Source organism: Onychostruthus taczanowskii, unplaced genomic scaffold (genome assembly GCF_017590055.1).
Source record: "Onychostruthus taczanowskii isolate IOZ18803 unplaced genomic scaffold, ASM1759005v1 scaffold20, whole genome shotgun sequence".
In the NCBI taxonomy this organism is placed as follows: Eukaryota; Metazoa; Chordata; class Aves; order Passeriformes; family Passeridae; genus Onychostruthus; species Onychostruthus taczanowskii.
The window spans coordinates 3,186,733-3,198,905 of NW_024499240.1; the positions used below are offsets into that span (position 1 = coordinate 3,186,733).

The 12,173-nt window shown below is 36.1% G+C and overlaps 1 protein-coding gene across 1 annotated transcript in view; it reads right to left on the bottom strand.

Annotated features, from left to right (window-relative positions):
* Positions 1 to 1,296: 1,296 nt before the first annotated feature.
* STK39 (serine/threonine kinase 39) overlaps positions 1,297 to 12,173 on the bottom strand; it is a 79,642-nt gene continuing 68,765 nt past the window's right edge. Inside the window, exons 16-17 of the mRNA XM_041403423.1 lie at positions 5,438 to 5,502; positions 1,297 to 1,416 (exon numbers count right to left, since the gene is read on the bottom strand). Of these exons, the coding sequence (XP_041259357.1) occupies positions 1,342 to 1,416; positions 5,438 to 5,502 (140 nt within the window). The 3' untranslated portion in view covers positions 1,297 to 1,341. The remainder of the gene's footprint in view (positions 1,417 to 5,437; positions 5,503 to 12,173) is intronic.

The window sequence follows — 12,173 nt, forward strand, 5'->3', positions numbered from 1 at the left end:
ATCATGTAAACAGTAGGATGGGATGGGATTACATTGAGTCGAATGCAAATAGTTCTAGAACACCTCAACGATTATGACAAGGCATTATAAATAACTTCTCTTAACAATATATATTTGCCATTTTCAGTACATTAAAGAGCTGCCACTTATCTAGGATTAACTAGGAAGTAGTTTAAAGTGTAACCTCTGAGAAACATGTCTCCAAATGTGGAAGTCGTTCTAAGGTTCCCTAGCTCCATAACATCTATGTCACAGGTTAAACAGAGGACTACTTGGGTCGAAGTGTTTTCTTTGTAACAGAGTTTTACTTGATCATTGCACAAATCCCTATTATTTTCACTCCACCTTGGTATTTAGCAGAACTTCAAATAAAGCTTTAGTTCCATTCTTCAAGTTTTTATTCACTTGTATAAAACTGGTTTCTATCATTTAGGGTAAGTCAGATCAGAGATGGACACAGTAAGCGTTCTACCTTAACAGTTCACAGTAGCTCTAGCTCACAGACTCCCCAATAAAGCATAGTCAAAATACTCTAACACCTCTGCTACTGTATATCCCCTCCTCGCTCAGATAACTATATATATTTATATTTATTGTACCATATGTATGGTACCTCTAGAAAATGGAGATTATTTATATAAGCAGCCTCAGGCACATTCTTAAAACATTAATATCTGCAAGGCACCTCCCACTCCCTTGAGGATCAGTTTGTGGACTGTGACACACAACCAACAAAACCTTCCTAATGCCAGATCAAATTATTTCAAAAAACCCCTAGAAGTTACCAAATACTTCAGACATACCTGAAACTTTTTAAATAGTGGGAGATTAACTGCAAATAGCACATAATCAAGTCAAATAATTTTCTTATTACTAGTGTGTGTAATGCATAAATATATGAAAAATAAAATTCACAGTAATTTTTTAAACTAGAATTCAAGTTTGGCTAACATTTCTAAACTTTTATATGTATGTTAATTTCTAAATGTAACAGAACAGAGGCAGTATTATCAACCACAAGTACAGGTAAAATAGTATCACTCAAAGTCTGTGAAAGAAGTAAGCTTGATAGAAAGTTCCTTTTTTAACCAATAAATAAAGCCACCTGAGAGCATTTCCACAGGCTTTTCACTTTGGGAGAATCCAAATCAACTGCTAAGAGACATTTAGGAGCATTTTGAACCTTAAGAGCAGCGGTGTAGCTGTGGGCTTTGCTTGTTCTGACTTTGTGAATTGCTAGATAATGAAGCAGAACTCAGTGTGTGGTGCATTAATTTTCCTTTGCATCTAAGCTGGCTTTTTTGCAATCTCACAATTCGGCTTGGGGTCAAGGGACAGACATCAGCTGACACTTAACTGAGCAAAACCAATCAGTTTCACTTCATCAGGAATCTCAGTGCCATCACAGCCAGAGGCCTGCAAGTACAAACAGAAATGTTTAGTATATCATGCTACAAAGGAGCATTTGACAGCCAAGATATAAAATTCCCCATATCACCCAGTCAGCAAACAGCTTGATTGAAGGAAAGCTTTCAGACTGCTTCAAGTGGCCTCAGTCAGCATCAAACAATTGAATCCGTAATTTTAGCAAACTCTTATAGTCAGCACTAAAAATTATGGGAAAAAAATACTGAAATACCCCAAATCTTTAATCCAAACTTTCCAGACTGGAGCCAAATTTGCTCTTTCATTGGAGTAAACAGATTTCACTCATGAAGAGCATCCCATATACATGTATAGAACCCACTTTTTACCACTGTGCTGTACACAGCAAATGTCTCATGAGTTCAGCCAGCAAGTTAGGTCACCAACCAGATGAATTTTTAAACAAGAAACTGAAGCAGTCTTCAGTAAAGGAGTAAATACTAATATTTGCAAAAGGACAGTTCCCCCCTGACAGTACAATCCAGTACTTAAAATTGTACAGTTTAGATTCTTCAGTAAAGCCTGTCACAAAACAAATTAGCACAAGTGATCAGTTCATTTTTCATATATAACAATATAACACCATATATAAGAATATAACACCACTTTGCTCAGGACTAAACAATTAATTTAGGTCTGTTTAAAAAAAAAACATGCTGGAGGCAGAATATTTCTGTTTTGATTTTTAAAAACAGAAGTTGCTTCTGTAGGACAAAAGTGACATTTTAAATAAAGGGGTTTATACATTTTCATCTGTATGGTAGATAAGTCAAAATATTAATAGAATTAGATTAAAATGTGCAATGCTAACTTACTTATAACAGGATGCCTTCAGATTCTTTTGCGTATCACAAAATACCTCCAACACAACAATTGGTCCACCCTATAAAAATTCTTTTGATCCTTTTTTGCATTAGTAGCAGTTGACTCCTTTAATAGAACTGGTTCATGAACATGTGCTGTAAGGTTAAGAGCTCTCAGATTGTGCACAGAAGGTGCACTGACACATTCCATTGAATTTGCATGACCAGAAATAAAACTCTGTTGACACTCGTGGAATTATTACATCAGGCTACTCCTTCAAATTTACTTTGAGCAGACACAGAGGACAGAAGTTCTCTCTTCAGACAGTATTTCACATCTCTTATTCCACAGAAGCAGCAAGTTAAAGGTCTGAGATCATCACTCCTGGTTACTATTCAGATATCTGAATGGTAATTTGGATTGGGAATTTACCAAATAAATGGAGTTTGAATTTTGCATTTAAAATGTAATGCTAAAAAGTGCTACTACTACTACCACTGTTCTATACTCTAGCTAGCGATCAATCTCCTCAAAGCCATGCTAAGTAAGATGTCTAGATGCATATAGATATTTAAATGCTTCCTTATCAATAAATATTATCTTACCTCTATTTAATGCACCTGGAATCTATTAACTTATATTTTGTGCCTAGCATAAATACAAATACTATACACAAACTGCAACATAAAAGTACTTGGTAGAGACTGAACACACTCTTTCATTACTGGGTTTCTTTCCACCCTTTTTCATCAGCAAAGTCCTTACACAAAATGCAAATTATGCCGTGCAATGATTTTGTGTTTTCTTGAGTGTTTCCAGGATTATTTGTGCGTTAAAGCAGCCTCCTTCCCAAAGTGTGGACAGCTGGATCCTACAGGGAAGTTTTCATTCTGTGTTAGCCAAGACAACTAGGAGATATTTAATACTATACATGTTCTGCAGAATTACATAATTTTAAGAGCAAAGATATATTGTTTATAAAATATGCAAGAGAAGGAATCCAACCCCTGACATCAAGACACCTCACTTTAAAAATTTTCTTTACTATTTCTGTAATAATTAGATAAAAAAATAGTTAAGACATAAACTGTTCCTTTTTCACCCCAAAGATTAACAGCTTGCTGTTTGAATAGAAATATTATTTACCAGCAACAGCAACGTGTAAGCAGTGAGATACTAACCAGACTCCTTGTCCAGAAATACTAGCAACTAGTCCTAGACTAAGAAATATTTTGAATTGAATTTTCTGAATGGATATAAGCTACATTTAGATCTTTAATCCCCATTAAATATTTCCCAACAAAATGTATTTTAATCAAGTTTTATATAAGTGCTCAAATTCAGTGAGATCTTGCTAAGAGGTAACAAAGACCCAGTAGTGCATACAAAAAATGAGAGTCCTCATTGGCAACAATTCACTTAGCAACTTCATTATACAATACAGAAATAGGCAGAAGCAGAATATACATTAAATTAATCCAAGGAGAAAAATAAATTGGGATACTTCTTGTTATGGACTTTCCCCATGAAAATAGGAACTAGTGCAGGAAACCCAGGTCAAAAGTATGAGGAGGAAACTAAGGTTAAAAATGAACTTCCAGAATTCTGACCTATCCAGTGGAACTTGCCTACAGCAGGGACAAAGACATTGATTTTGGATTGTCTACTAATTCTGAGTATGGTAAGGAGTAGGATGATAGCAGCATTCAGTCACTGGAATCTGAAATTCTAGGTGACATTGACTAAACCTCAGCAATAAATCCAACTGAATCACCAAAAAATAGAAAAAAATATCCCAACCTAAATTTTCAAGTGGATTTGTTTTCAGCTTACATAACCTGGATACTATGGGATATTACATTTTGGAATCACAGGCCTCTATTTTAAGTGTGGGAATCAGAAACCCAGGCTTCTCAGAGCCTCTGGAGTATCTGTTACCTAAATGCTCTTGGTGAGATGCCATTTACTACACAATAAAGCAAAGTCAGATGTTTAGACAGCAAGAGCACAGATTAGCTGCAAAAAGAAAAGCACTAGCTTTTAAGCTATATTTATAGCAAAGGCCAGAGAAAGAAATGAAGTTGAGTTACGTGTCTTTATTCCCCTACCCCAACCCCTTCTCACAAGGAAGGTGGAAGTTCAGGGGGTTTCACTGGACTGTAGAAGAAAAATGAGTTCAAATGAGTCAGCTAAAACTCCCCAGATCTGTATAAAGAATGACATGGGATGAAGAGTCTTGAATTAATACATCATCATCAATTAGGTCCAAAAATGGCTCTCTACAGCAGCTGCCTTTATAAACAAAGCTGTGATTCTGGAGACCTGCTTATCTAACACATTCAGTCTAGTCTCTCATGTGAGAGTCACTCTCAGCAAAAGGTGCTGAAAGCTAATTGGTATTTACGTAACTAATAATTCAACAGCTTCAGGTATATACATTTTTCAACTTCATTTTAACAATAAATAAAAACACACACAGCACATCAATTCTGGCTCCATTTTTTGCAATTTAAATTTATTAATATTAAATTAAATTTATCATGCTATGATCAATATTGACCAAAATTAAGGACCCATGGTCCAGTGTACAAAATGCAGCACAGAAAGGAGTCCCAAGCCCCAACCCAGGGTCTGATGACATACATACAGAAGATAGAAAGAGGTAGAGAAGGAGAAAACAACAAAATACAGTGGGAGAAAGACCAACATGCAGGTGTGGATGGTCAACTGAAAGAAGGCTGAAAAGAAGAACTAAGGAGAAGCAAGCAGTGGAGAAGGTGACCTGCATGCAAGAAAAATGGGGGCAGGTCTTTGAAAAAATGGGATTGGAACAATATGTCCATCAGCAGAGGACACTTCAGCCAGGGTAGAGCTAAGGGAGTAGGGCTGAAGGAGTGTTAACCTAGCTATTACCGTTTTCTCTGCTTTACTTGTTTCTGCAATTCTTCCCAGGGGTTTTCTTACTGCAGCTTCTCCCCTAAACCTCAGGCTGCCTCAGAACTCATGTGACTGAACCTCCTTCACCATGCAGTTATGTCACTGTCCTTTCAAAACAGGGTTTAAGCTTTTTCTCTAATACATGGAAATTTCAGTCACTTTAGTTGTCAGCACATTTATTCAACAAAGTATCTGCAACTGAGATAGAACCCAGATTCTGTGTGAAAATTGTGATAATTTGTTTGTTTCTTCCATAGATGCTTTTACTTACCAACTTAAAAGTCAATGTTTTCAAGGCCTTTGGATCATCTACTATCTTCTGTAAGTTAGCAGCAACTGTAAAACAAGGACAAAAAATGTGATTTACAGAAAATTGCATTCAACTTGACATCAAGGCTTTTGCTGAATCTTCTACTTAATTCTACACATATATGTGCCTGTAAATTACCACTTGAATCATTTAATCCCTCTCTAGCTGTTGTTTCAGAGGGCAGTTGGGCTGCCATAAATCCTACTTCCTTTCTTTCACAGTCACTGATACTTTGTGACTATGTGAACTGATTCAGGGAGATAATCTGCATGAAAACCAAATTATAGGAAAAAACCCAATTTACTAATTCTCAGTTTAGTCTATTCCATAAATACTTAACAATCACACAAATGCAAGTGCAAGGAAGATGGGAGAATCAGACAGCCAAGGATAAGTTGATGGCTGGCATGATTTATATCATCTTTCTGCTATAGCCAGGGTCACTATCAACATCAGTTTCTAGCAGAACGCTGAGCTCACTGTCCCCTCTAACTGGTTTTATGCATGTGCTTCTCTCCCTTTTTTGGGCTGGCACTAACACAGACTTTAGGTGATATGTTACAGCTCACTAGCAGAAAAACAACAACAAAAAAAGTTAAAATATGAGAGTGACACAAAAAGAGCTGATCTTCAAACTACTCTCTTAGAAAACATGATCAAGATTTGTGATGTAACAGCAATAAACACTTTAACTGGATGAACAGAGCTTGAGTGTCCAGAAAAGGAAGGTGTAACAGAAATATCAGGAAGGAAACAATTTACTCATTGAAACAGAGGAGAATGCAGGAACTTAATAAACACTTTTCTACCAAAACACCTAAGTTACAATTTTTAATTGGTCTGTTTTAAGAATATTGCTACCGTTAGTCTTGACTCCAATCTGCTTTCAGCTTTGTATGTTTACTTAACTGGCTCCCCAACTTTGCACAGTCACAGATCCTTAACTAAATCAGACCAAATCATTAAGGACCTTTGTTCAAGACTGATATATGAGCACAAGATGTAACCAATAGGATATGAGCATGAGATAAATATTTCACACCTGGCAGAGCTGTTTAAACAAGATTATAAAAAGGAAATGAACAGGTATTAAGTAGCAGACATTTCTTAGTACACTGACTAGGTGAGTACTGTAGAGCAAAGAGGCAAGCAAGAAAATGCTGCCCATAAGTAACTCTCTCCACATCATTCATATGGTGGAAGATCACACCAAACATTTGCACATTCCATGTCCTACAGCTACAAGCTTAGGTTTCTGCTTCCTCCACCTTCTAACTTTGTGATGACATTTTCACTCCCACTGTGCCTGATCATGCATGATCCACTGTGTAATAACAGAAATTCACTTCACAGGGGGAGTACACTATCTAGCAAGGGAATTTAGAGAAGTAAACAATTAGGCCAATCTGCCACTGTTAAATGCAAATCAGTTTTCTGTGGGTCTCATTTTCTTTATACAATTAAAATGGCATCAAGGATTGTTTATACACTTGTAATAAATTTAACTGGAGATGAAAGTGTGTATGAAGTTAAAAACAGAACTTAAAAGTAAGCATAAGGTACATTTAGTAGAGAACACTTTTTGTAAAGAAAAGAATTAACCTTCATAGTTAAATGAACTCAACTACAGGCACTACAATAGGAAGTCTTTCCATTTTTAAAGCCTCATTATTAATAAAATTTTTTATTCTACCAGTTACAAACAGTTTTTTATTTTAGTCACACAATTCACTTCCACAATCTTTAAGTCAATTTTATTGCAATACCTCCTACCTGATAAAACACATGCAAATACATATCATTTGTATTAATTACAATTAATATTTAGAATCTTAGGAACATTCAGCCTTGTATCTTCTGAAGCCAGGATAGAATAGCTTCCATTTTTTATGTTTTAAAAATTTATAAAATACGATCATGCACTCAAGAGCAGCTCAGGATTATCCAAATCTCTGTAAACAATATCTTAAAACAAAAAAAAGAAAAAATTCTCCAGCTAGTGCTAGCTGGCTGCACTGAAGACAGTGCTACAAAGCCAGATAGGCATTGGATCCTAAATCCAAAGATTTCTAACTTCACCTAAATAAAATGTTACAAAAATACGAGCTTCAAGTGCATGCATATCTTTTGGAAGGACAGCCTATCATTTAATGTCAACCTGCCGTGGAACAACTAAGGCAAGTCAGCGTGCTGCTGGGCTACTCCCCCAGGAGCAAACCTTCCAGCTGCCCTTAGGCAGTTACTGGTGAAGGTATTATTACTGCTTTTGCAAACAGCAGCCCACGACCAGCAAGGGCTTTAATGAAGTAGCATACATTGGCTAAGGGGCATCAGGGATGTCACAGGTAGTATCGAGTCTTTAAAAACCCTAACACTGCTCATGACTGATTCTTTAGCAGCAAAGAAATTAAAAATTTCCAAGTAAAAATAGCAAAATTGGATTCTTCATATATGTAAATAGCTAATATTAATTACTTTGTTGTTGTTGCTGTTAAACACTGTATCAGAAATGAGTGGTATTTTAGATGGTTCTCATTCCTCAAGAAAGCCAAGAACAGTGCTCAGTAAAAGGCTATGTGACACAGTGTTATTTATTCACTTGTCTTTGCTTTTAATATGAACTCAAGTCAGAAACTTTCACATATTAAATATGCTTTATTTTTGTTTTTTTCTGACGGACCATAGCTAGAGTGGGATATGTGTAATTAAATAGAAGATTAGGAGGGTTTAAGGGCAAAATGTCACATATTTCCAGGCTGTGCTTGAAAATGAGAAAGCAGACCTATACAGAGTCCATAATATTAGAATACAGGTTTACATTAAGAATAATCACATCTGCAGTTTCCTACAGAGAGATCTTTTCAATTTTAATTGTACATACTCAGCATTTTCAAGTACAACCAGCATTTCACCTCTGACTTTAGTACTGTGTTTTACATTTTCTGGCCTTTAGAGAAAGGCAATAGAAATCATTTAGCCAAAATAATGTCATTAATCACAGTCAGTCAAGCCACCTTGAATGTAAATCCTCCCAAAAGCCTACTCTTTCTGCAATATCTGAAAGCATATGTAATTATCATCAACTAAGAGCCAAGTATTTGCACATACTTATCGAGCAAAACCATACCATCCTACTGGTATCCTTTTCATTTTTCTAACTCCTTGCTTTTGTTTTACTAGGTCTTGCCCTTATTTAGACCACAAGGGCAAAAATTAGAGGCAACTGTCTGAATTTGGATACCTAAAGTCAGTATTTCAGGAAACTCTAAAATATGGTTCATTACCTTTAGGGATGAGACAATCATTACTCTTTTCTTCTTAATGCAAGCCAAACCTTGTAGGACCTCAGTAAGTACATAGCTTTGGATGTGTCCCTCTGCACCTAAAATGTTTAAGATCTGTGTTCAAGTGGTAATTGAAATCCTTTGGAGCCTGATGAAGTCACCTAAGAAAAACATAACCCATAAACTGCAGGTGTTCATGGCATCCCTATTTTAGGTAAATTCTCTGGAAACAGAGCCTGCAGCACAAGCAGTAGAAGCCATCCAAGCAGGTGAAAGTACTTCCTGAATGCCTCCAGTCCCTTCCAGTTAATTCTCCAGAAGATCTGGGGATCCCATGCAGAGAGGATATCCTCAGAATTATAAATACAACAACATACTCTACATCTGAATGCTCATCCTACTTTAAATGCAATTAAAGATATAATTTGCAGTAAATGTAACTGACTTAGCACTCTTGTAAATATATTTCTAAAAATTTAGGACTATTACTAAACCTACACAGTTTGGACCACTAACTTTTGCAAATTTCCCCCAAAGACACCAAACAAATTCATGCCAGGCATACACTCGTGACAGTAAAGAATGCTTTCACTTGCAAGCAGTTGCTGTTACTGTTCAGCCCTACACAGAATTACTTGTCACTTCAGGCAAGTAAAAAACCCAATTATTTTTAAGTGGAACTATTAGACTTTATTGATGAAAATCTTCTGCAGCTACTGGATTTAGGCTCCTCTCATTCAGGAAAATTATTTACTAGGCCAAGACTCACTAACCCTCCTAGTACAATTCACATGCAAAGTTCTAATTTGGCTTAAATACGACAAATGAGACTAAAGTTTCTAAATGCTCAGTTTCTAAATTAACCCAATCACATCTGCAAACCACAGTGAGGAAAATAACCATCCCATTCTCACCACCTTTCCCCACCCCACAGTCCCAATAATTCTTGTGTTGCAAGTTGGTGAACAAAATCAATTTAATACAGTAACACTCCCTGAAGTGAAAAGGAGTTTCATACTAGGACTTTCTAGAGAGGCAGGAATTGTTTCCTCCGCTGACACTTAGATTATTTGGAAAAGTGAGGAGCATTGTAAAACATCTCTTTACACCTTATCTCTAAGCTAAGTATATTGCAGTTCCTATTGACAAAGCCATTTTTCTTTGAAATAATCTGAAGTCATGCCTTGCATGTTGTACTTGTGAAATTCATAGATTAGCACCTGCAAGCAGCACTTATTGATAATTAAACTCCTTTTGGGAATTCACTGTTTCTACAGGACCTGGATATCCTATACTCTTTTATTTTGCAGCATTTTCTCACTATGTTATGACCATGCACCTATAAAAGTCAGAAGAAGAAACATGAACAAGAAAAGATTAAGTGGTGATGGAAAAACCTTTGCCAGCAGTAACCTCAGGTAAATAGAGTATACTTCAAATCATGCCTTGGAGCAAAAGCTCTCTTTAGACATTAGTAGCAGTTAGGACAAGAGGCTTTTTGTTGTTTACAACAATAAATGAGGTGCTGTTCACTTTCTTCAGAAGGCTTCTGAAGGACATGTAATCAACCTACACACCACAAATCTTTCCAGGTTCTTTTGCAGGTTTTGCTCAGTGACAAATGGTTGTGCCACTCTGACAAAATAAGTGTCTGCACTTGCAGAACATGCAATAGGAGAAAAGGTCAAACCCAGCATATAAATATACACAACACAGGGTGTTAATTGCAGATGATGTAAATAAAAAACCCCATAGAACTAGAGGCTTTTGCATGTGTGTAATACAAATGACTTACTCTTTGCAATATTAGAATTTTGGCCAACAACATAAATTATTACAGTTTTTAAATGAGTGATTGATATGAGGTAACAGAACAAAAAAAGGCCACCTTCAAATCTTACAAATACAAGATAATAATAAATAATAATCAAATAATAACCAAACTTTGGGCAGTCTCAAATAGCTGTTTTTCTTCTGTGATATGGCAAAGCGCTCTCTCTGGTTACTTAAAATTCTTAGCACGGCATGAAACTTAACCCTAATGGCTTCTGAAGAGGGAAAACTTCTGGAAAAGTTAAAATTAATGAGACAGTAAATAAAGCTATATGAAGTACAGTTAAACTATTTCCAGTACAATGCCCACCCAGCCAACTAAGCCAGAGCCATCTGGCATAAACACAGACACAAGCAGAATCTAAAGCTTGAGATGATATTTCTGGGGTGCTCTCAAAAGAATAATGATTCATCTGCTTTTCCATTTTGCAAAGAATGGATGGGTAACCTCAGAAATAGCTTATGAACTCATGCTTAGGTTCAACAGTTTGCAAAGCTAGTGCATATTGTAATCCTGAAATTCAGATACGAGGAAAGGGAAGTATTATTCAGGCACAAAATTACTGTCACCAAAAAAAGAGAAAAATTATAACCTTGGAGAAAATGAAAAATATTTTTAATAAGTTAGAAGTGAAATATTTTTTATGTAGTCTAAAACTCAGTCTATAAAAAATAGCTACCTTCAACTGCTCCCTACTTCATCAACAGTATGGCTGTTAGAGAAGACAAGCTCAAACCTCCACAGATTTATTGGCTTTCCTGCTGATTGTTTCAAATATTACCTCTTTCCCAACAGCAGGCAGTTATTTTACCATTTTCATCTGATACCTGGAGCTCACCATAATTAACTGCCTTGGGAGTCTGCTGGTTTGAGGATTAATGATGTGTTCTCCTGTATAGGTCTTAGGACACAGGGTGCCTGAGTAGCAGGGAATACTTTTAAGTAGAATTATCACTTCTAAAAATTCAGCTACTGGTAGGGTTTCCCTCCAAAAGGCTGAATTTCTTATGCACCCTCTTGAGGCTCGCATATTGCAAGATGTTCATTGCAATATATGCACTCATTTATATTTCATATTACACAGTTCATGCATTTGCAAGTTCAGAATGAAGTCAAAACTAAGTTTTAAAACCTATATAGTACTGTATTATAGTATATTATGCAAACAAGGAAAACAACCAGTGTTTAGAGCTTTTGGTAACAATTCCTCCAGATCTCTGTCTTGTTATTATCTAACAGCTCACCAGTTGTCTGCCTTGAAAGATTAAAGGGCTCTTCAAAGAGAGATCAAAAAGGTCACTTAAGTGTAATGTGATTCCATTAGTTCAACCATTCACGATGCTGTGAAAAAATTCCTTCAGTTTATGTTGCTTAGTAGCAAGGGAAATGTTAAAGCACTTGAAGATCTGTGGCAGCTAACCAGCAAGTGTTTATTGCTAAAGGACTGCAAGGATCTAGACATGATTCTTGTAAGTAAGAAATAAAAGAAAACAGAAAGATCAACAGCAAACCTGGCTTCTCTTCTGAGAAAGCTATTGGACATTGATATGGCAGAAGCATTAAAAACATTTAGAAATGT